The sequence below is a fragment of the Fringilla coelebs genome, assembly GCF_963513975.1.
Source record: "Fringilla coelebs genome assembly, chromosome: 10".
NCBI classification, from domain to species: domain Eukaryota; kingdom Metazoa; phylum Chordata; class Aves; order Passeriformes; family Fringillidae; genus Fringilla; species Fringilla coelebs.
This window is the reverse complement of record NC_140036.1, coordinates 22,369,265-22,394,082: the sequence shown is the minus strand read 5'-3', so window position 1 is coordinate 22,394,082 and position 24,818 is coordinate 22,369,265. Positions and strand designations below refer to the sequence as shown.

Here is a 24,818-nt window from a genome sequence, read left to right as displayed (position 1 = left end):
GCTCCATCCCCAGTGGCAGCAGCTGGAATCTCTGCAGGCTCAGGGCTCACTGAGGTACCTCAGCATGAGCAGAGACAGAGGTGCAGGCACTTGTCTGCTGAAACCCACAGAATGTGGGCACTTCTGTCCCAGAGTTGCTGCACAGCTTGTGTTTACTGACCAGCTGACAGTGCCTGATAAGGCCTTGTGAACGAAGATAAGAGCTGACTGCTCACAGCTCCACAGAGCTGATGGCATCATTCACTATCAGTCTGTCCTGCTCTGTTGACCTTGGCTATGTCTACAAGAAAACAAAACACTTTTCACCTTTGCCAGGCAGAAAAGGAGCATTTTCTGCTTATCATTCAATAAAAGCAGTTTTATATCTTTAAAGACAACAAGTTAAAGATCCCTTAGAAATATTCACAGTACACCTAAATTTGCTGAATGGGAGGGGAGTAAGGAAGATGCACTCGATATTGACAGCTCCAGGTAAGCTGGAGTTTGGGGGAAGGCACAGGGTGATTGTCCTGCCCCAGATCTCTGTGCAGTTGGTATCAGGGCTCAGTTCAGGGCTGACCTACATCCTCTTTCAGGACCTCACACCTCTGTACTGACTCCAGCTGGCTACAGAGGCTCCTGAGCTGGCCTTTAATTAATGACAGCATGAAAAATCCCATCCCCTCTCATTTTGACTGGGCACTGCTGGTATTTTTTGAAGCCACATGTACCTGTTCAAGTGCCAGCTAAGACCAAATCCTTTATTCCATAGAAAGCACGGATCAAAGGAATGTGGAAATAAACACCTTGCTTCCCACAAGGGAGCTTTTTCCTTTTATTTCTTCCCAAATGAGCAAGGACACCTTTAAATAGATTTTAGATGTTGTTTTCAACTGTCAAGCCTGTCTTCCTAGCAGACCTCTGCTTATCTCATTTCTATAAGGTGCAATTATGTCAGACGAGACCTGTGGGTTCTCACTTCAGTAACACTGCAACCCTCAGCATCTTAATTCATACTTACTGATTCATCAGCCTGCTGATTTTCTGCCTGATGTTCCGCTTCCTGCTGTTCATTTGCATTATTCTGATCATCATCTTCACCTTCATCCTGGTGCTGGTTGTCGTGTTCATAAGCTGAGGAATTTTTTAGGTGATTATTGTTTTACAGCAGTTTTTAGTTATCCTTTTAGGAGTCTCCTACAGACAAGGTTCCACTGCTAAAAGCAGTGGGCAGCCTCTACATAAACAGATAATGCTCAGAGAATTGATTTACCCCTAACAGGAAACAGAAATTAAAAGATCAGGCCAGGCTGGATGGGGCACTGAACAGCCTGGGCTCGTGGAGGGTATCCCTGTCTGTGGCAGGGGTGTGGAATGAGATGAGTGCCTTCCAACCCAAACAATTCCATGACTCTGTAACTGAAAGAGATCAAACAAACCCACAGGCAGAGCCAGGAACATAACCAAGATCCCCAGAGCCTGGTAATAACAGCTCAGTCAAAAGGACACTTTTCCTTTCAGGAATGTGGGTATGATCTTTAGTAATTCCTCTATTTCACTCAGTCAGTTCAGCCATGGTTATTTGAGCTTCTGGTTTTAAATTGCAAGTTTATGTTTCACTTGAATCCAATCTGGATATTAAATGAATATTAAAGTCTCCCAAGCAAGGCAATACACAGGGAGCCTGTGAGCATGGGAGGGACAGAAATTCTCTCTTACCTCCTTCCTCTTCCTGAATCCCTTGCTCTTCCTCCCCTTGTACAATGTCCTGGTCCATGTTATCATAATGAGCCTGTTGGCTGAGAGCATTAAAAGCCAAGCATCATTTCAGTTTCAAATGTGTGTTTTCTGCTTTAATAAACAAACCCCCCACCTGCAGCTCTGCCTCTCTCAGCAGCTGCCAGAGCAAGCCCCAGTTTCATGCTCTATTATCTGATATTTTCTCACATCACCTTTCCTGAAAAATGCTTGATAGAACAGAGACTTTCTTGTGCTGCTACACTGACTTTGTGTTGTGTGTGTCTGTATGTGGAGTCTGCAGTCCTGAAGGATATGGGTCAGGCAAAGAGCAAAGTCAGGACTCAGAATTTTAGGGAACAAACCTCCAGCTCTTCAAGGAATGAGCCAACAGAACCCCCTAGAAATCTGCCCTCAGGACAAGGAACCAGAACAAAGCTGACAACATAAACCCAGAGCACAACAAGCTCAAGAGGGAGAGCTGTACCTGAGGCGGTTTTTGAAGAGTTTGTCCCCTTGCTCTGCCTGTCTCTGCAGCTGGAGCTCTCTCTCCTGGAGCTGCTGCTGCCTCAGGAGCTGCCCCCTCAGCCTCTGCTGGTGCAGGGACTCCTGCTGCTGCCTCAGCTGCTTGGCCTCCTCTGCTCTCTGGGCTCCAAGGTGCTGCTGCTCCAGCTGCTGCTCATAAGCTGCTTTCTGCCTCTTTGTTGGTGTTACCTGTCACAGAAACGTGTTAGTCACACATTAATCATCCTTTCAGTGATCAGAATCAAGCAGGGAGAAAGCTGTCCAGAGGGAAAAACAAGCTCCATGCAATTACAGCAAAGTTATTTTTAAGTTTTTGTGTCCCTGCTTGAAGTTAAAACATTTCTTGGAACACAGACTGGAAGTGTTGGGGTGTTTGTGGAGTAGACAGGGAAGAAAGAGGAGATTGTGGGCAAAGGAAAGCCATGCTTTTCCTGTAAATCATAATAAAACCTCCCAACATATTACCCAGTAAAAGGAGGTTCTGCTGAATGATACGACAGCAAAAGGTTTCCATTGATTTAAGTGGTAATCTCAGGGGATGCTGCTTTTAGCCTTAAGTGAGACACTGCACATCTTTTTATACTCAGCAATAGCTTAGACTAACTCCAGCTTCACAGCTTAACCCATTGCTGCTGTTCTGACCCTCTGCACCTCCTCAGCTCTTCAGCACCAGCTCCTCATTACACCAGAGTGACACAATTAATCTGCCAGGACAGAAAGTGTTTACAAAGCCTCCAGTGAGACCAGTGAAATGCATTTTCTACTGCAGATACAATCTAGGATGTAAATCCAGGATTTGCTGGTTTTATTTAGAGCTGCACACCGACTTCCCCTGGCTATTTTAGTCATGTTTGTCTGGCAGTTAAAATTCCCTGTCAAACAACAGTGAGCACTGAGCTGGCAGTGTGTTTGCAGAAGGCAGGTACCTCTGACAAGGAAACACTCTGCAATTTGCTGAGATGCATCAAGTTACCAAAGCAGAGCAGTCCTCCATCCCAGCCTCCCTCTCACCTGCTGAGTTCTCCATCAGCTACCACAGGCCTCAGGTTTAAAGTGGGAGACAGGATTCAGTCTGCTGCTCTTTTTTTTTCCATCTGCTGCTTTTTATCAGCAGAATTAATGTTCATTAAGATCTGGCCAGCACTGCAGTACAAGTGTGCTCAAGTTGAGCCTGAATCCTATTGCATCCGAGTGCTTTGAATCACAAATTTTCTACAAACATGACAGGAATTTTCTCTAAAAACCAGCGAGTGCTCTGAATCCCAAACTCTCCATAAAAACTTTATTCTGCCTAGAAATAGGTGACTGCAATACAAGGCCAGCAGTGAAAAGAGAAGCCTCCATTCAAACAGCAGATTTAATCAATTAGAAAAGAGCTCCCTACCTCTGAGTGCAGGTGATCACCCAACATGTTGGTTTCTTCTTCCTTTTGTTCCTGCTTTTTCCATTCGTGCTCTTCAGGGGCTTGGTCCTGCTCCTCCTCCAGGTGCTGAGGCTGCCCTGCCTGCTCCATTTCTTCCTCCTCAAGCTCCTTTTTGCGTTCCTCTTCCATCTGCTCTGCCCGTTGCTCCTCGTCCTCTCCAGCCTCCTGCTGCTCCTGGATGTTCAGCTCCTTGGCATTCTGGCCCTCATGAGCCCTTCCCTGCACGTGGAAAGGCTCAGCCCTGTCCTGCTCCTGGCTCTTTATTTCTTCTCCCTCCCTTGGCTTCTCATTCTGCAAAACAGACACAGGATTATGTGTGTACAACACATTTATGGATTTCAGTTTCAAGAGAGCCAAGGACAGACTTGGATCCTTTATGCCAGCCCAGAGCTGTTGTCAGAAGGGCCAAATGCCTACTTTGGAACAAGCTCCTCCTGCCAAATGGGGTTATTACCTGGTTTGTGGCTGTACAGCTACACAAGGTGTTGCACAGTTCCACCACAGAGTAAGTTAAGCCTCATTGTAGTTGAAAAATGAAAAACTCTTACAATTCTACAAAGCCAGCTTTGTGTTTTAGGGATACAGTTTAGGGCTGGCTTTGGCAGAAATGGGTTCATGGCTGGACTCAAAGATCTTGAAGTTCTTTTCCAAACTAAATGATTCCATGATTTTTATTTCTTGTAGGTTCTGCTGGACAGAAATTTTTGTAAAACAAAATCCCAACTGGTTTTTCTTAACTTCTTCATTTACTTCTAGATTACATGTTTTCTGCTTGAACCTTGGAGTGCCAATTTCAAATACACCAATGTGCCACCGGAACCTTATAAAATAAAAATTTATTCAGAACTTCTAAAAGCTTTCTGTAACACTTGGGATATCTAAAATTTTAGATTTTCTGGATCTGGATTCTGGATCTTCTGGATCAGAAGCACTGCTGGGCTGTCTGGAGCCCTTTACCTGCTGCTGCTGCTCAGCCCCAGCTGCGGGGGGCTCCGGGGGGCGGCTCTGGGGGGACGGGCCCCGTGCCTCGGGCTGCTGCTCCTTCCCTCCTTCCTCCTTCTCCACATCTTGGAAACTTGGGATTTTTTTGAGCGTGTCCTTCAGCTGTTTGTACTCCTCCACCTGAGTCTAAAGCCAACATGTTAGTTATAGTGTGTCCAAATTAATTTCTTAATCAAATGTAGTCACCTTGGAGGGAAGTTACTGGCAGGACACGTGGTAGAAAACTTAATTTTCCACGGAGGAGAAGGGATGGAAGCTTTTAAAATATATTTTTTTCCTCCAAACATTAGATGACACTGATCCATCAGGATCTTTTCAAAGTGCACATGCATACCAAACTGTATTAAAAACATCTCTGTGGGACAAAGAAGAGGAGTTGCTTTATTCATGCCAAGCAGGAGAAGTGTCAGAAGGGGATGATGAAGCTTGCCTGGCAGACTAAAGTGAGGGAAGTCAAAAGCACCACAACTTCTCCTTTGCTGGTAGAAAGAAGTGCAGCTCTTTCAGAAACAGAAGTTTTAAAGTACATCTACGTGTCATGAAAATGCCAAGTGCTCAACATTTAGACAGGTGTTAGACAAGACAACAGGCAACATACAGAACTGAGGCAAAGAAAGTCACAGTGGTGAAGAGCAAGGGGAAAAGCAGAAGGGAAAAAAAGAAAAGAAGTGGAAGGAAAATGTAAATTTCTAAAGGCTTCCTGAAATGCAACAGTAAACTGTTGGAATTTGATTTAGTGTTTAACTTTGAACAGGATCAGGGAGCTTTAATGAAAATCCAGCAAGGTTGGTACCCCAATCCCTAGCTCTGCAGTAAGAAGATTTCCAGTGAAAGAGGATTTTTTGGGGTGGGCAGGGTGTATAAAGGCTGATCAGCTGCACACACGACAGGTGCCACACCAGAGAGTTTCCCTGCTGCTCCAGGGAACATGTGGGTGTGTTTGAGAACCTCCACAAGCCTATGGATGCCTAAAACAGAATGGCCTAAAGGGAAAGCAGAGTGCACAGCAGAGTCACTAAACTGAACATTCTGAGTCAAGGCCACAGCTTAAAAGGTGCTGATGCTGGCAGAAGGCAGGGTTTATTTAAATGTATAATTAATCTGCCTGGCTGGGAAAAAGCACTAAGACCAAAATGCTTTAAAGGTTCAGGTTAGTGCAGTATTGACTACTGGTGTTCAATGCCTAGAATACACCCAGAAATAGAGCAATCATTTATGGAGCTGGGAAAGAATCCCTAGGGGACTTTGCAGCTGGTTTGCAGGAGAAACCACATAAAAGTCTGAAACACCCTCTGTTCTCAAGGCATGTGCAAGACCCTTCCCTGGAGGGTCCCCACAGGACAAATGACACAGCCTGGCTGCAGACAGAGAGGCTTTGTATGACACAGGCTTTCTAATTAAAGAACTGAATCAAAGCCAGGAAAGTGGGGAGCTTCCCTTTGGGCTTGGTGAACCTCAAATCAGCCCCTCCACATGGCCTTGAGGAATTTCAGATGTCATCAGCACACACCACACAGCAAACATGGCCAGTGGGAGAAGAGCTCAAAATTATCTGCCAGTGTGGGTTAGTACTGCAGACGATGATTCTTCAGATATTCAGTCTGTGAGAGACCTTCCTGATCTTTACCTGGTCTTTGAGTATCTTACACATATTGACAGGCACAACAAGAACTGGGAAAAAAAAAATTCAATGCTTCTAATGCTGCTAACGATTTTGTGGACTGTGAAAATGCTTAAATGAAGGAAATCAGTCAGGAATAAAAATAACTTCACACTGCCTCATTGCCTTTCCCTGTGATCTTTCACCAAAAGTCTTCCTCTGCTCCAACATCACTCCCACTTCCAGATTCCCTGTGGCCTCCACAGCTTGCACTGGCACAGCTGACTGAGCCTGCAACAGTTTGTGCTTCATGGATAGTTCACTTGAAAATGGCATTTAAGGACCTTAATGCTGCTGGATGTTCTAAAATCTAAACTGAGTTGCACCTGGAGTTTTCATAGCTCCATACACATCTCCATCTATGTTCTGCTGCTGCTGCACTGATGTGCATTGCCCAGAGCAGCCCCTGGATCCCTGAAGTGTCCAAGGCCAGGATGACATTGGGGCTTGGAGCACTCTGGGATGGTGGAACGTGTCACCGTGGCAGGGATGGCACTGGATGAGCTTATTCCAGACCACTCTGGAAATCCATGAAAACCTCACAACCTCCCCAGCCACACAAGAAGAGATCGTACACCAGCACCCAGGGCTAAGAGATAAATGTGAAGGCCAGAGTGCAGGGTGCTCACAGCAGTTCCATCAGAGAGGACAGAGACAGAAAGGCACTGACAGCTCCCAGGGAAGCAGAGACTCTCTTGCCAGGACCACATGCACTGCTGGGCTGGCCCCCAGCCTGCTCTGTCCCCTGAGCCCTCTGGGCAGCAGCCCCTGTGTGCCATGCACTCCTGGGTCCCCATGCCAGAGGCACATGCAGCACCCTGCAGCCAGGAGAGGTTTGGAGACAGAGATTTGGGAAGCTGAGAGCCAGCAGGAGCTGCTTTCCTTCTAACCTGAGCAGCAGCTAGTGCACTCTTGTGGTCTTCCAATGTCACCACAAGCTCGTTGTGCTGGGACAGTAAGTTCTTATGCTGTTGCTACACAAAAAGAAGAACATCACACGTTTCACATAAAGTTCATTCTAAAGATCAGTTAGGGGGGGTTTGAACTAGGAAGATAATTCAATTTATTTTGAAAAGAAAAATCCTTAGCTGGAGTTTATTTATTTCACATGGAATGCATATTAAACAGGCAGAGGAAGCAAGCACACCAGGGAAGCAATTTGGAGGTCAGGATTTGTGTTACTAAAATAAAATTAAAAGTAGGGGTAGATGTTGATGAACATTAAAAAAAAATAGAGATGGAAAACATTAGGCATTGAGTTTTGCCAAAACCCAATTTTTACCTTGTAAAACTAAATCCTGATTTCTGTACTAAACACTTTTTATTTTTTTATGTGCATACACCTAAAGTTCAGGTTGCAAAAGACAAATCCTGTCCAGCCTATTCCTCTCCTTTTTCCCACATAACAGAAACTACAAGTCTACAGCACAGCCTGCTTTGGGCTAGGGAAAACTTGGGAAAATTTTTTCCTCATGATTTTGAAAGTTCTCCTCAGAGCAAGGCCTACCTTGACATCCTGCAGCTGGGTGTGAATGTCTTGGTGAGCTTTTCTCAGCTGCCTGTTCTCCTCCCGTAAGTTATACAGGGATTCTGTTGAAAAGAAATGAGAAGAAATACAGAGTTTAAACCTGCTGGATTTGTAACACCAGGCTAAGCACTAAAATTAAGATTATAACCCAATCTACATAAAATCCCACACGAGTACTGTAGTAAAAATTAGGTAGAATAATTGTATGGTTTGTTTTTCTTACCTCTCTCCCCAGCCCTATTAAAAGCTTTCCATTTTCAAGCAGAAAATCATAACATTTGGTGAAATTCTCTATCAGTGCACCCAGCCTGCACCTGGAATTCTGCATCACTGCTCCTGCTGGGTGCTGCAGATGGCAAAATTCCCTCTGGAAATCTGAATCCTGGAAAGGCAGAGAGGAAGGCACCCTCCCCTCTTTCCCCACATCACACCTGGTGAGTGAGAATTTTCTGTCACAGGACCCAGCTATTCCTTTAGAAGGGATACCCAGATGGCTCCAAAAGCTTCTGGGATCAGGGACAGAGGCTTCTATTCCCACTTTTTACATGATGTCCACATGGAGCCAACAAACAACCTCTGCCTGCAGTGCAGACAAACAGCTCCAGAACCAACCCCTGTGTTAGGGACAGGTGGCAGAGAAGGCTCTGATGGACACAGCCCCATCCTTCTGCTCCATGGAACTGTGTAATGAGGATGGAGGAGGCCTGAAAACTGCCCAGAATCTCCAACAGGAAACTGGATGCCAAGAGCAAAAACTGAATTCATCACTCAAGTATAAAGGTGCAATGTGCTCCAGAGGAGCTGGCACATACAGGTAAAAAGGAGGTATAAAATGTAAATAAAGTCACTTCAGAAAGAGGCACAATTACATCTCTGCTAGCAGTGGCAAATATTCTTAGATTGCCTTTCAGTCACAAACAAAAGGAGGCAAACCTTTTTTGCCAGGTTTATACCAGTCTTAGAATTAAAAATTAAAGACTGACTCAACAACCTCTGACACTGGACAGGCTTTTAAGTGCTGGGTTTTTTGCTATTTCTGTGACCCAGACAGAAACACAGAGCACATATGAACAGATTTCAGAGAGAGGCCTCAGAAAATCATCAATAAAATGGAACTTGTCAGGAGGTAGAAGATGCACAAACGACCTGTGAGTGAGAACAAGGAAAATGTCTCTCTCACACTAGACAAAGCCAAACACCCAATCTAATGTGGGCAGCCAGACACAGGTTAAATTTACCCTTCAGCTTGGAGATCTCCTGCTCCTTTTCCTGCTGCAGCTGCAGGTATCTCTCCTTGTGATCACTGAATGTCCTGCTAAACTCCTCTCCCTGTTTTCGGTGATCTTCCTCAAGGTCAGCGTGCTGTTTCTTCAGTTCTTCGTGTTGACTCTGCAAATACCAAGTTGGGACACTGGAACAGCTCTGTATCTGCAGATCTGGCTAATATTGTCTTTGGCAATTTGTTTAGTAAGTGCAGATGAATAGGAAGCATTCATAACAGGAGGGTTATTATTCAAAGCATGCACATTGCAGCTCCTTCCAAACACAAAATGATCTCTGTGATGAGCAGGCTCCTCTTCCAGGGCTGTGTCACCTCACCCCAGAGCAGCACTGTCCCCCTGGGAGCTGCTGAATGTGTCTCAGAAAATCCCTACGTGCCAAACTACATGAGGGCTGATAAGCCAGCCTTCCCTTCAAGTAATTGCATCTGATAAGATTAAATTACCCACTGGAAAGCCTGACTAGGAAAATCTGCAGGAAACCATCTTTTAACAGTCAGAGGCAGGCACTGTCCACACCCTGGCACTCTGCAGTGATGCCAGAAGCCAGGAGGCTGTGTCCCCCCAGCAAAACCAGTTGCAGAGGTGCTCTGCTGCCCCAGTCACCCACCTTCAGCATCTGGTGCTGCACGCTCAGGGCGCTGTATCTGCTGTTGGAGTCTTGCTGGAAAACAAAAGCACTCCTGTGAAACCCCCTGAGTTCTGCACACACAGCTTTTGGGAGTCACCAGCCAAGGCATGCAGCTCCCTAGGACACAAATCCATCTCCCCCCTGGCTTTGGAGCTCCCCAGGACACAAATCCATCTCCCCCCTGGCTTTGGAGCTCCCCAGGACACAAATCCATCTCCCCCCTGGCTTTGGAGCTCCCCAGGACACAAATCCATCTCTCCCCTGGCTTTGGAGCTCCCCAGAACACAAATCCATCTCTCCCCAGGCTTTGGAGCAGAGCATGCTTCCACACTCTGTACCTACTACAGCAACAACCTATTTTAACTCCTGCTCCTCAGCTCCCAAACTGCTCCCCAGTTTCAACATGAAATAGCCATAAAATCCTAATTTACTTGCTTTATAAAGAGCTCTTTACAGGTTTCTGGGTCCTCTGCCAGATAGAGCTTTCCTTCTGGCACTTGGTATATAAAACAAAGTTTCTTGATGTCTTTATGCTTTCCAGTTCAAAGCCCATGTGTTAGAAAGCTGTCACTGTTATTTTCCCTGGGGGCTAAGCTACAAAAAGATTTCTAACACCTTCTTATTCCCCTTTCCCCTTAAATAAAACAACATTACGTTTGAACTACCATACTATAAACAGGGGATTATTTTCTAAATTAATTTTCTGGAGAGGTATTAGTATCTCCCACTATAGCTCAAATAATTAGGAATTGGAGAGCACTTATGAATGCAGAGCAGAACTGGGATAAGTGAGAGCTCTTTCAATTAGTATTTTGCAAGATCTCTTCCTTTGAACAGTCATAATTGCAAAGTATTTCCTTTTCCTTGCAACTCAAATAGCATCAGCTATTAAAAACTTGTACTAGGCATGATGACTTACCCTTCCTTTATTTAGTGTTTCCTGTGCTTCTAGTTTATAAACAAGAAAATCTGCAACATAAAAGGAAAGTAATGATGAAAAAAAAACACCAGGAAGATGAGAATCTGTGCTTGAATAACTCGACTGTTGAGTACATAAATTCTCTTCAAGAGCTGAATATTCATGCAGAAACAATTTTCAAAAGATCTTAAAAAAAAAAAAAGGAAAAGGAAAAAGAAAAAGAACCTATGGAGAATTTGACAAAATGAGCAAATTCTTAAAATGCACAAACTTTAAAAAGGTTCATAAAATATTTTCACTTAAAGTTTTCCTACCATAGTGAGAGATGCAGAGTTCAGGCTCAACTCTACAGATGGGTAATTAAATCTGACACATGAACTCTCCCAGTGGAGGCCCAAGAGCATCATTCAAAAGGAAAAGGGAATTTATTAACTATGTATTCTTGGAAATAAGAAAACATTCCCTCATTTATTTCTTGACCTCTCTCTGTTTCCAGGGTTTGAAAAGGTGCCTCCCCCTCGGGTAGCAGCAGGACCATTCTACACTAGATGGCACCAGAAACCCACCGAGACCTGCACGGTGAGAATCATTTCTCACTCCTTGTCAGCTCTGCTAAAGTCATATTTTTAATTCAGCAGCTGAGTCCTCAGTTTTAGGAAGAACAGAGGCTCTACCCTGAAAATAGCAGCGAATTTAGAGACTGGGGAAACTCAGAGGATTGAATCCTGCTGAACTTCCACAGAGGGCAAACAGAGATGTAAGAAACGCAATTTGTGTTTGCCTCACCCACACCTAGAATTTGGTTTTAATCAGGAAAAGGTGTATAAGCATGTGCTCACCCTAAAGCACGTGTAAAAGTCCTCATTCCAAGTTTAATTCCTTGTTGATGGAATGCAGGAAAAGATCCCATGGTTTTGGTACAAGTTTTGAATTTTTGGCATGCCAGGACAGGATTTACACATGCCCATACCCCACATACATGTTGGGTTTTTTATGTACATGGATACAAACATATTCCCTGCGTTTATTACTTCATATTGCAGTCAGCTTTAAATAGTATTAAAAAGATGATTGCTTTTAAAAAGACCTGATTAAAAAAGATTAAATAAAAAAGAATGACTAGAAAGAGCAGCACAGCTCTGTCAAGTGGATCCTAATATATTGCTTATATATTACCCAACTGATTTAAAATTTAAGAAAAACCATTTGAAATTACTTTCTGCTATAATCAAGTTAAATATCAAAGTGAAAAGTACATTTTTACCTTCCTTTGCTTTCTTATGTTCCAGCCTTTCCTTTTGCAGTGACTTTTCTAATCTTGACCGGTGCTCATACACAACTGAAAAGAGAAATTTTGTTCACAATTAATTTCAAAAGTAACATACACAAACCTCACCATCAACCCCAACACACCCAGGGAGTGTTGGCACAGAATGCACCAGGAAAATACAAGTGGAATGAGGTCATGGGATAAAGGGCTGTTTGCAACCCTTGCGACAGTAACTTTTTCCCTTTTTGCACCCCTTATCGATCCCAAATCCTGGGTTATTTGCATGGCTAACACAGAATGTGATAACCAGGTGAGGGATTTGTTTGTGAAGGCAGCCAGCTGTGGTGGAGCTACCAAAGCCTCTTTGCTTCTCAGGAATGCAGGGGCATTTTCCATGCTTCCATCCTTCCCTGCCTTGTTTGCACGGAGACAAGGAAGTAAAACAGGGCAGCTCTGCTGCCAGAGGAATTCCTGGCAGCACAAGGAGGGAAAGGAGGTGCCCATGGGCAGGACAGCTCCTGGAGGTGCAGCAGGGCACTGCTGCCTAAGCTGAGCCATGGGGAACCTGGGAGCCACCCTAAATTCTTCCAAAAACTGGGAATACAGTATTCCTCTGCACTGCCTCCCTGCAAAAATGACTCCCAAGGACCGTCCAAGCTGCCCATGCTTCCTTTGCAGACACCACCCCAAAATGGGGTTTACGTTCATGACTTTGCTGGTTGTATCCAGGTGTGTTTAGGACATTCAATGTCCTCTGGCACAAAGTTCCCCATTTGGCTGCCAGTAAAGCAGGATTTAATTCAGGCTGTGCTTTGGATGTGGCACATCAGTCCCTATTTACCCTTTCCTCACCTCTCATTATCTTAAACAGCCAAGATTGCAGCAAAGATATCAATTAAAACTCCCAGAAATGTACAACTATATGGGTTTAAGCTCAGTTTAACACAAGTATCTTTCACTGCCCAAATTACAGATTGCATTCTTTTAATGAGTTATTAATTTGCAATAAAACAATGTGTGACTTTTCCATCAAAACCAGGAAACTCATTTTCTGAGAACAAACCATTGATGAATGCAAGCCTTCAACAAGAAGCATCAAATAAAGATTTGTATCTTGGCAGCCGCAGAAAACTCCTCTTGCACCTTAAAACATGTTCTTAATTCCACCAAGGTGCATTCTGCAGCCTTATCTATAAGTGTTTATGTTTTAGCTCTGAAGCTGGATTGCTAATCAATCCCTGGCACCTATCTCCACTTTGCTATTTATCTTCTAAAGTCAAGGGCATCAGTCAAGACGAGCCAATGTATCAACACCCTCTGGAAGGGAACAAGCAGGAATGAATATTCAAAAAGTCACCAGCAGGCTTGGAGAAGGGAAGAAAAAAGAAAAAAAAGACAGCACTACGCAGCACTACAGTGATGGTTTTATTTCAGCCCTGAAGGTGGTGAATGCTGAATTATTGTGCAAAAGGAACAGTGGCAGCAGAGCAGCTCAGGAGAGCAATGAAAATCCATAATGGGCTTCCCCTCCCATGCAATCAGGGTGGAACAGGGTTTTTGGCAGAGACACGAAACCACAAATGGATTTGGAGGGAACATTTTCCATTCCACTTCTCCATCTGCAAGTGCACCTTCACAGCTCCTGCTGCTGCTTTAACAAGTGTGTCTGTGGGGGGGAACCCTGCACAGCCAGCCCACCACAGGGGCAGGAGAAAGGGGCAGAGAAGGCAGGATTTGGGTTTTTGGGATGCTCAGAGCATCCCTGCCAAGCTCTGGGCTTCACCCTGCACCTGCAGGGTCTGAACACAGGCAGTGCAGCTTCTCCTCTAGCTGCTGAGTAGCAATCCTTGAAACACTGGGTCAAAGCTGGAGAAGTCCTAAAACAAACCCTCAGGTGAATAAAAAGAGCAAGGAGAAACCTCCTCCCTCACCTCTGCCCTCTGAGTTCAGTTACTGATTGGCCTATCATGTTCCCCTCTGATAAAAGTCCATAAAGTGCAATGCACTGAAGGTGTTGAGCAAAAATAATTATTAACAAAGCACAGCTCCCATGTTTCCTCACTTGCTCCTTTGGGGAGTAGGTTTTTTAAATACATACTGGAGTTAATCTCCCATAAAGTTGAATTATTTCCACCAGTTAGGAAATTTAACATAAAACAGACTTTCCTAGTCTTTATCTAAGGGACTTGTTACTACAGAAGGAATTTCTCCTTCTTCACTGCCAACCTGGATATAAGATGTCGGAGCAAGAATCTGAAAGAAATAAATACACTGAAAAACAGCTTTTATAGAAAAGTCCATCCCAGCAGGGGATGGAACCTATATAAGGAATCTGACAAAATCCCACAGCTGGGATGCACAAATCATTTTTTCCTAGGGTAAGCTTTTAATTTTGCACTGATCTTTGCACAAATAACTGAACTTTATTTCTACATTATATTTAACAGAATGGTAAAAAAAGGGAAAAAATGTTGTCATTTAATGGCTAATAGGCACTATTCCAAAGCTGGAATTACTGCAGGTGCCAGCTTAATTCTTGAAATTACCTATAGAATGTAACCTACACGAATGAACAAAGACCCACAAACTCTCAGAGACCAGAAACTCAACTGTTAACCTCACAGATCAATAAAGGACTTTTCACCTTCAACAAGGAAACACCGAAACTCCTGGAGAACACCCCAACAGAATCAAGTCCTCAAGGTTTCCCCCATAAAGAAAAGGAAGTGAGGGAGAAGGGAGGTGTGGAATGCCCTGCATGTTCCCAGATTGCACCACTTCCACCAGTGCTGAGCGTTAATTACACCACAGGGGTCAGGGAGGTGATGAAATTGAGATTATTTAACAGTCAACGTTCCTTCTCTTATCTTTGCTCTGCCCCTCTAAGCAATAAAGCTGCTATTAAGCAAAATAAGCCATTACTGTACATTTAAAAGAAAGCATTTCTTACATTATCAGAAATTTTGCGACTGTGTTACTTTAATCATTTGGTCCGTGAGAAGGATTATCCAGAGTCTAAAATGCCACAGCTCCCTGGAAAATTAGGATTACGTTGGGATTTAAATATACACGATACAAGAAATTTTACTAATTTCAACATGAGTGCTTGTTACACAATTCTGAAATCTTTCTCTGAGCTTACAGTAGTATCTTTCACTTAAAACCAGCAGATTTCAGTAGTCTTGGCAACACTCAGTGTTGTTTTCCCTCACACTGTGGCAGAGTTGAACTGAGCCAGCAGCATGGGGTAAACCACCCTGGCACCTCTCTGGTGACACTGAAGGTCTGTAGAACACAGAACACAGACTTGCTATAAAAATAGTTAATTCCTCATTCTTGTCCCTGCAAATAGAACCATTTCAAATGTAAACCATGGAAAAAGCCTTTCTGCTGAGAGTAAAGCATTTCCACGAGTCAAAGAGGGATCCCTTCAATACGAGGTGTAGGACAAATTCTATAATCCAGTGACAGTAGTTACAATTTTGACCTCAGATGACATTTCATGACTCCTCTGACACATTTCATGCTGGGAGGAGATATTATTATTACAAGACCTGCTCCCCAAGCTTCCAGCCCTGTATTTCAATCAGTGAATCTGCTTTCAAACAAGATCCACTGATTTCACTACTGATAATCTTATCAGGAACAGCTTATCAAACTGCAGCAGCAGGATTCCCTACCACAGTACAAGCCATGCTGGCCTCAGTATCACAGTCTGAGCTCCATCTATTTTCACAGATTCAACTGAGGATTTAGCAATAAATGGATATTCCAGTGACCCTGCAAATATCTTGGAAAAAATGGAAGTATTTCCACAATAAAGACTAGGAAATCTCTGGTTTAAATACAGAGCAAGAAAACAACATTACAAAAAAAAATTATTTATCATAGAATGGTTTGGCTTGGAAGGAACCTTAAATCTCAGCTTGTTCCACCCCCCTGCCATGGTCAGGGACACCTTCACTGCCTCTAGACCAGGCTGCTCCAAGCCATAATATTTACAATATATTGAACAACATATTATATAAACATAATATATAAACAACATAATATATAAATTTAGTAATTTATGTCCTTGAACTTTTCTGGTTTGAATTTCCACAAAAAAAGGACAGAAATAGAGACCAAGGTAAGGTGAAACTGATTGTGTGTGAGGCTTCACAGTGGAACATCCAGGCAGGGATGGACTGCTCTCATTTTGCTCTCTGCAAACCACAGCTGGCACTGTGGGGATGATGAGAATTACCTTGACTTCCAAACAAACTCCTACACTTGGCAATTTACTCACATGATCAAGTTATGGTTTTGTCTAATGACAGCCAGTCATGTCAAATTCCTCCTGGAAAACCACACCACGCATTGGCAGTTGTGTTTTTAAAAATGATCCCCACTTTGACTGAATTCCCTAAGCATTTATTTTGTTCAGAGTAGTAATAATTTGAAAAGTTTGTATTTAATATCTGGATCTTTACATTCAGGGGATATTTTATGAGAAAGCAGAACATACTTTCAGACATCATGAAAAATGAGCTATCAAATAAATAATCCTGTTCCTCTGACTTACTCAATATTCCAGGAAGAAGTTCCAACAAAAGGTTCCAGTAAGCAATTCTAGTTTTGCCTTCCCTGCAGTTCTGAAAAATGGGAAATGCTGGAGAATTTGGCCCATTAATGCACCCTAGAAACACAGACTTGTACTTCTAAGGGATCATTGTGGCCTCTATTTATTTGATTGTAAGGATGACAGGAAAATTAATTATTAAACTGGAGCAAACATCTACATTTAACAGAATCCTTTTACTGCAGCCTGCCTCACACACTGCCTTTCTTAGAAGTCAATAACACCTCTAGGAAACAACAGATGTAAGGTAAGTTGGGACAGAAGGAAGGATTTCTCATGTTTAAAGAGTAAACTGTAATAGCTACTGCTAAAAATAAGATGGAGAAGGGGTATTAAATGTGATTAAATATTTAATCCCTCACAGATAGGCTTCAGACCTGACTTTTATCAGGAAGGAGATCATGTTTCCAGAAATGATTTCCAGTGCACTCCACAAAAGGTTTCTTCCAACCCTTGGTACCATGGGTGGGATCAGCATTGCTGCTTTTCTATACATCAGTAGATGATAAAGGATTTGGGGTTTTTTTTGAGTGATGATAAATGCAAATAGTTCAAACAAAACCTGTGTAGTGATTTTAGACTAAAACTAGCACAACAACACATAAACATTGGTAAAAGCTGCAGGGACAATAGTTTTCTTCTCACATCACCTCTGAATCTCTGGGTCTGCTCAACCCTCAGCTCCAGAAAACAAGGGCCTGTTTTTTCTCTCAAAGTGTCTTTTACAGTTTTTTTCAATTTTATGAAGGGTTAGTGATTATATCTACATGGTGTCAGGATGTACATAAATATCTATTTTAGGAATTAGTAAATAATACAGCTTGAAGAAAAAAGCCCAATTTGTAGATGCACAAACTGCATCCAGAAATCAAGGGTTTGAGTCAGTGATTCATTTTTTGACTGAAAATGGTTTAGTTGAGTGTGGTGGTGTGGACTGGAGCAGGCTCCTTACTCTGCCCTCTAGCAGCTCAGGCAGGCCATACTTCTCTCATCAGGTCTGTAATTAAGCCCTGGAAATGACTGCCAAACTCTGGGATCTGAGTCACCTCAGAAAAATAGGATAGCAGCTAATTTCAGGTACTTTAGGGGAGGGGGAAAACACAGAGGACAAGGTGGAACAATTGCAGTTTCTTTTACTGATTAATTAAAAATACAAAGTAGAAAATCTCGGGAGGTTTGGGTGACCACAAAAAAGATCAGAAGTGCATCCAGCTCACAAGACCCTTCCTTAAACAAGGACAGCATCTAAACAGATGAATTCCTCAAGAGCTCACCTCAGGCTCTGACATGACTAGAAATTCACACCCCTGAATCCTGAAAATCCCAAGAAAAATCACCCAACAAAAGATTCAGCTTTAATTACTTGTTCTGTAGAGCTCATTTTTTCCAGTAATCTGATTTATTTAGCTTTCATTACCATCAAACCTCAAAGCAGCACCTGACTTTCAGCAGGGCAGATTAAATGACTTTTCCCCTGCAAGGATCCCATTCCAAAAGGAGCAAAGTGAACTGTGTTAGCCACAAATTGCTGGCAATATCCTCAGCAGCACATCAGAGATGCTATAATGGGCACTCACATCTCTGAGAGGGTGGAAACCTTACTCATAAGTTGCCCCACCCAAACTCACAGGCTGACAAGCAAACAGCCAGCCCAGTGAGACAATGTGCTTGGAACATCATTTTTAAGGCTCAGGAATTCAGTCAGGCAGGAATATGAATGTCCAAGGAGCCAGAATGCAAACTCACCCCCATCAACCCATCCTGCCTCCCTCCTGCTGCCCCAGCTCTGAAGTGACCACTCAGCTCCACCACTGACAAGCTTTAGGAGGCTTAAACCACCATCAGTAACAAATATTTGGATCTGTTTTGCATCACCTTGGCTACCAGGTCCTGTGTCAAACCGGGGAGGGGGAACACCAAAGCCCAGGGAACAAACCCAGCCCATTACCTCATTCTGCTCAAAATTCCTGCAGGCTGCCCCGTGATCCTCAGCCAGGCTCCAGCTGGGGTGCAGAGGGAATGCTGCAGCTCTGGTTATCCAGAATTTATCCTGGAACTGGTGTGTCCACAAGGAAAGAGCACTTGGGCATGGATTACACATAAATATGGGCACAGGCTCAATTTATCTTTCAAGTCAGAATTCAGCTGCTGGACATGGAAATTCTGCAATGGACCTAGAAACAGACTTCCCTGAGTTCACTGATCTGAACAGAGCTCCAGCACCTTTTCTGTCCTTGAGTTATGAGTAAGAGATGGATAATTCCAGATAACCCAAAATCTTGAGGTTGGGCTGCAAAACAGACACATCTCTACCTAGTCTATACACACTTATATGTACATGCAAATGCATATATATAAATATGTATAAATGTACATTACACCATATACCTCTTCCATACTAAAATTCTGCACAATTTCAAGTATTTCATGTTTTTTAAGTATTTAGAATATGAAATATCAATTAAAAATGTGAATGGAGGTAAAAAAAAAATGGAGCCAGGTGCTTAGAGGAGGTTACAAACCAAAGCTTTCCATTTCAGGCAGCCAGGTAGCAGAATTTGGGATGCTGCACTTGCCATTTCAGGGGAAGGACACACAGAACCAACCTCTCCTCTTACAGTGCTACCAGGGATCTCTCAGGCAGCAAGAAAACACTATCAAAGTGCTGCAGTGTCATGTGCAACCTGAAAGTCACAGGAATGACAGGAATTCAGGATTCTGTTATTAGGAAGAGCAACCAAACACACAGGAGCTGCAGCAGATGCAGCTCTACTTGTCTGATGCATGTGAAAAATCAGCCATAAAAAGTAGTGCTGGCTCTTTCCAGCCCTGCCAACTCAAGGTACAAGTTTAAGACACTGTAAAAAAGGGATGTGATAGTGAAGTACACCCAGAACTCTGTGATGTCAGAGCAGCTTTGGCATCTGTGCAGCTTGCACGCAGATATGATAAATATTAACCACTAAGGTGATACAGAACTGTGATCTAGGACTGCAGTGCATTGTCCAATTCCCCACTCATAAAGCTACCACAGATCTGACCAACCCCCAGCAGGCCACCCCCTCAGGGAGCCTTCTTTTAGAACTGGCACAACAGGCACAGAGCAACCCACATTTGCTTTCCAGCCATTGCCTTCTAGCACTGCATCAGAAACCTTTGAGGAAATCCACACCTTGGTCACAGCAGGGAAAACTCTCAAGCCCAGAGTTCCTGCTGGGGTGGCTGCCAGGCTCACAGGACAGTCTCAGGCTGCACAGAGATTGCACAAAGCCATCAGACTGACAGGAAGAGCAGAAAAAAATAAGGTAGTAAGAGGCACTAACTGTAGGCTGTTATTAGGATTAGGGATTAAAACAGATTAAACAGATTAAAATAGTACACAAGGGGTTACTTAACACCCAGAGGATGAGAAGACATAAGCTGCAAGGGCTAAAAAAGGTGTCTGTACATACTTTCAATCCTGCAGCTCTCAGTGTGGTTCTGTTCTAGCAACTGAAGCCTGTTCCTGTATGGCCAACAGTTCAAGACTTAGACTGACACAGTTCTAAAGGAGGCAAAAAGCATCAAGTGTTGCTTTTATCACTTTAAGAAGTACTAAGTAAGATTATCTCCATGTTTCAAATGTATATAGTGCTCAGAGAATGAGACTTTAAAATAATCAGCTTACTGGGAAGATCAGCTTCTCTATGAAAGACCTTGTAGATAACAATGACTTCAGGTTTTCCCAGCAGTCAAAAAATTTTGTGTCATCTCTGAATTTTGCCCCTGGTACTCCCTTTGTGGATTACAAAAGCAGCCCTACTTTCTCCATGCCCAGCAGAACTTTGTTAGAGAAAAATACCAAAGTTTGATATTCTTCTACAAAATCTTCTGCAAGGTGATCCTCTAAAGGGAGTAAGTTTAAGATCCCAGCCTCTCTAACCCACTTATTGTGTTCCCCAGGTCTGGCCCCCTTCCCTTGGTACCCTGGGACAAGGGAAGGGGCACAAACACTTCTCAGCAGAGCGGCTGAAGCTGTGAACACCAGGGAGAGCAGAACCCCCCCAAACCCACAGCCATGGGCAGCTCTCTTCAGATCAGGTGTGTGTGTTAAATGATTCTGAGACTCCTCCTGCCCCATTTCCCAGTGGTCTGTGCATTCTGCCTTGGTATTTTCCCACATATTCCCAGGAGATCGAGCCTCCTTCAGGTGTTGCTGTGTTTGAGCAAAACAAGGCAATGAAAAAGATAAAAATCTAAGACAGCTGGCTTTTCATGGAAAACCAGAAAGAACAGCTCATTCGGGCATGCAGAACTGGCGAGTACCAAAAAGAAGGTTGTTATTACCTACATTTTGGAAAAAAACCTATAAAAACATGAAAAACAGTAGGGGGACAGCAGGAAGTGAAGGGAGCTCCACTCTGAGCTACGACTGAGGATCTTGATTCAGATTTTGGGCACACCAAAGGCATTCAGGTCCTAAACTGCCACTGTGTCCATAAACTCAGGAGTGTCCAAGAACCTCAGGCATTTCACAAATGGACTCAAGTTTCACTCACAAGCCCTGACAGGGGAGCCCCCAAGCTCCTCTGTGTGCAATCAAGAAAGGAACTGCCTTTGTAGGCTCCAGCAGTCACCACAAAACCCTACACAAAGTCACACAACAGGTGACACTCCACTGCTCTCCAAGAGACTCACTCCAGTCAGACTTCCAGGGGCACAGCCAGCCTGCCACAATAGAGCCTCAGCATTCTCAAAAACACCACTTTTAGAAGTTGCCTTTTTATTTTTGTAGTCTACATTTAAACCTATAAAAGCCTCCTGATGAAATGGTTGTTCAGGAAACAAAATCCAAGGTACCCTCTTCTGCTCAGCTTTAAAGTCTTATCCAACCACCCAGGAGAGCTGTGAACACCAAGAAATCAATCCCTGCTGCTGCAGCACCCTCCTTTCCTTTAACTTTGCCCTTTAACTAGTTTATTTATAAAATAGTTCAGGGTGCTTCCATCACATTTCAGGCCCCAAAGTTATCTCTAGTCCAGGATCTATAGAGAAACTGGTTATGCTGCATGGAAAAGATAGGCTGCTGCATTACTTTACCATTACAACACTTTAATTTTATCATTCTCATAAAGCAATAAACTCAAAGAATAATCTTTGGACTGCCAAGAGACGTAGCTCAGATAGTCATAGAGGGGTTTTTCTGTTTGTTTTGTTTTTTGGTTTTTTTTTGATTTGGCAACAGGAACACTGTTGATTTAAAATCTAGTTTGTTTCAAATCAAAAGTTCAAAGTGCAGTCAGATGCACCTGCAAACTGGAATTGCTGTCAACATTTTATGTTGTTTCCAAGTCTCTTCCCTCCTGCTGTTCCATAACAGAGAGTTAAACAGGACAGATTCAGGAAAGTGTTTGGTGGTGGATATCACCAGTCAGCCAATGTCTCTCCAGGTGAGCTGGGCACAGACTCTGGATTCTCTGTGTTCTCCTCACTAACAAACTCCTGCTGCAAAAATCCAGTTGACTGTGAAGGGGAGACCATTGCAGAAAGACAGGGAAGAAAAGTTTATTTCCCAGATCCTCTGGAGTCCTTAGGAACATAACTTCCCTTTACTTTAGTGGGAAATTAGGCAGCTAGGGGCTGCTGCTGCTGCATTTAGTATTTCTTTGCGCTCTCACTCTCTTTTAGGTCTAACAGCTACTTCCAGAACACAGGAAATTTAGAGCACCATTTTTTATTATTACATTTTATTTTCCCTTGTATTCTGCAACTTAATTGCCAGTGATTATTTTTTTTAAACAGGGTTTACTGCTACCATACTTGGCATAGATAAATTCTCCTGCTTAATGGGCTTGATACACTGGCATGGATCCCAGAACCATGTGAGTTTATTGCATGGATCATCAAATCTATTAATGTTACCAGATCCTGGTCCATAGCTCACATTTCCCATTGATACACTGAAACAAGCAAGAGAATTACAGAAAATGCAGCTCCCATGAACATGCTTGGATAGATGGTGGTTACTCAAAATCATGTTTCAAGTATGGGAAGTTCAAATCAACAGTCCAGACCTCACAGGTCTGATCCAGAGAATCTCTCCTATGTGGCAGGACAAAGTCTGTTGCACACTCCTCTTTGGCAAAGCCAGAGCAACAGAAAAAGCCAACTTGTCAAATTTTAGCTTGAGAACAAGATGTTCCTGTGTCCTCTGTTGGCAAATGCACAGCCTAGCAAGAGTGGCCCTTTAGCCATCTGCCACACAGCCCCTTCCCAGCCAAACCTTTACACCTTTTCTGTGACTCAAATGAAGGCTTCTGCCAAAGAGCTCCCTGGTATCACCTGGAAATGGCCTGAAATTGAAATACTAAGTCAGGGTGGTGTCAGCTGGTGACGGAACACCTTGAAGGAAGCAATCACTGTAAGAATCTAACAGCATACACCCAACTCTGTGCTCTCTGCACACAAACTGTGCGCTGCCAGGCATGCTTTGATGGACTGTTCCACAGGGAAAAGGATGGCTGAGGATCACCCTGAAGTTTAGTGCTGCTACAGCAGATCCCTCTGATTCTTCTTTCATGCTATTTTGAGAAAGAAAACTTGAAAGCTGGCTCTGGGCTTTGTGCTGACCTGATAACCTTGCACTTGACAATTAGAGAGGTGCTGTGGTCTTTCACTTCCCAGACCATTGATGTTTCAGGTACATCCCTGCTGATTTGCTTCTGATTTCTTGGCATGCAAATGTCAGATACAGACAACTTTTCATCTTCAACTATGGGACACCCACATCTGCTGCATCCTTAAACCAAGATACACAAGGATCTGTATTTATGTGGCACCTTAAAGCCAAGAAATTCAAAGTTATAGAACAGCCTTGCCCAAGTAACTTACTTGAACTTTACTTTTAGATCACCCTTTAAAACCACTTTATTAGAATACTCCTCTCCTCCATCCTGGAGCTATTTAAGGTTTATGCTGCCCAGGAGCTGCAGACAGATGCTCAACATAAAACCCTGTAAGACAAGGGAGTTTCTGTGGGGGAAGCCCACAAAAATCCCAGACTGGACACAGTCTGCACTGCACACCTTCCTTTCCCTTTTGTGCCAGGAATCGCCAAGTGATGTGCAGTCCTTTGGGAATAAGAGCCACCACGGGATGTGCGGGAGCAAGAGGGCATTAGAGCTCTGTAGGGACCCACAACACCTCACCTAGGGAAACCCTACAACCCCACAGGCTGGAGGAGAAGAAGGGGGAGAAGGAGCAAAACTTTGAGAGAGGCTGGACAGCCGGAGGAGGAGGAGGAGGAGGGTGTTCTGCAAGCCTTGGGGAACGGCAGCAGAGGCTCCTGCCGAGGGAGTACCTTGTAACTGAGCTGAGAGCGACTCCTGATGCTGCTGGTACTTGAGCGCCGTGGCCTCAGCCTTCCTCAGCTGGCCCTGCAGCTCGTAGTAGAGCATCGCCCCGTACAGGAACCCGAACACCACGGTCAGCAGCAGCAGCGTCTGGAAAATCCGCTTCTGTTTCCGGGAGCACATCCCGTTGCCCATGTCCCCGGCGGGGTCCCGAGGGCCCCCGCCCGTCACGGCTCAGCAGCGGGCGGGAGGCGGCGGCATCGGAGGCCCCGGGAGGAGCAGGAGGAGGAGGAGGAGAAGGAGGAAGGGAAGGAGGGACGGCGGAGGCGGGGCCGGCCCAGCGTTTCAGCCCCTGGGCACGGCCGCGGCGCCCGGGGCGGTCTCTGCGGTGCGGGCAGCGGCGGGGCTCATGCCGGGGATGCTCCGCGTCCCTGTGGCCGACTGCCGGTCCCTGCGGCCGGCGGGGGCTGCGGGGAACAAAGGCAGGTCCCGGCCCCGCACTGACGTGTCCCCGCTCGGCCGCGGCTCCCCCGCTGCGGGATCCCCGAAGGAAGTCCCGCTCCGGGCGCGGCCTCATTGGGTCGGGCCGCGGGGCTCTGCCCTCCCTCCGGAGCGCATTGGGTGCCCGCCGCGTCCGTCCGCAGCGGGCCGCGCTTCGCGCCCGCCCCTCCAGCCTCCGGCTTCAGCCCCTCTGCCCCTCATCCCTGCACGCCCGCATCGCCCTCAGCCCCGCATCGCCCTCAGCCCCGCGTCCCCCTCAGCCCCGCGTCCCCCTCAGCCCCGCATACCTCTCGTCTCCGCATCCCCCTCAGCCCCGCGTCCCCCGGTGCGGGGCCGCCTCTGGAACGGGGCTCATGCGGTGATGAGCGGGGCTGTGGCAGAGGGGGTGACACCCGGGCTGTGGCACCGGGG

The 24,818-nt window shown here is 44.7% G+C and overlaps 1 protein-coding gene across 3 annotated transcripts in view; it reads right to left on the bottom strand.

Annotated features, from left to right (window-relative positions):
* The window catches only part of GOLIM4 (golgi integral membrane protein 4), a 28,766-nt gene extending 4,334 nt beyond the window's left edge, over window positions 1-24,432 (bottom strand). For 2 of the 3 annotated variants that reach the window (XM_084212309.1, XM_084212311.1), the window contains exons 1-12: window positions 23,915-24,432; window positions 11,949-12,023; window positions 10,685-10,734; window positions 9,745-9,798; window positions 9,093-9,243; window positions 7,834-7,916; window positions 7,217-7,300; window positions 4,622-4,792; window positions 3,626-3,955; window positions 2,204-2,430; window positions 1,699-1,778; window positions 1,001-1,113 (exon numbers count right to left, since the gene is read on the bottom strand). In XM_084212309.1, coding sequence (XP_084068435.1) covers window positions 1,001-1,113; window positions 1,699-1,778; window positions 2,204-2,430; window positions 3,626-3,955; window positions 4,622-4,792; window positions 7,217-7,300; window positions 7,834-7,916; window positions 9,093-9,243; window positions 9,745-9,798; window positions 10,685-10,734; window positions 11,949-12,023; window positions 23,915-24,101 — 1,605 coding nt within the window. In that variant the 5' untranslated portion in view covers window positions 24,102-24,432. The remainder of the gene's footprint in view (window positions 1-1,000; window positions 1,114-1,698; window positions 1,779-2,203; window positions 2,431-3,625; window positions 3,956-4,621; window positions 4,793-7,216; window positions 7,301-7,833; window positions 7,917-9,092; window positions 9,244-9,744; window positions 9,799-10,684; window positions 10,735-11,948; window positions 12,024-23,914) is intronic. The other variant, XM_084212310.1, reaches the window with a different exon arrangement.
* Window positions 24,433-24,818: the final 386 nt, after the last annotated feature.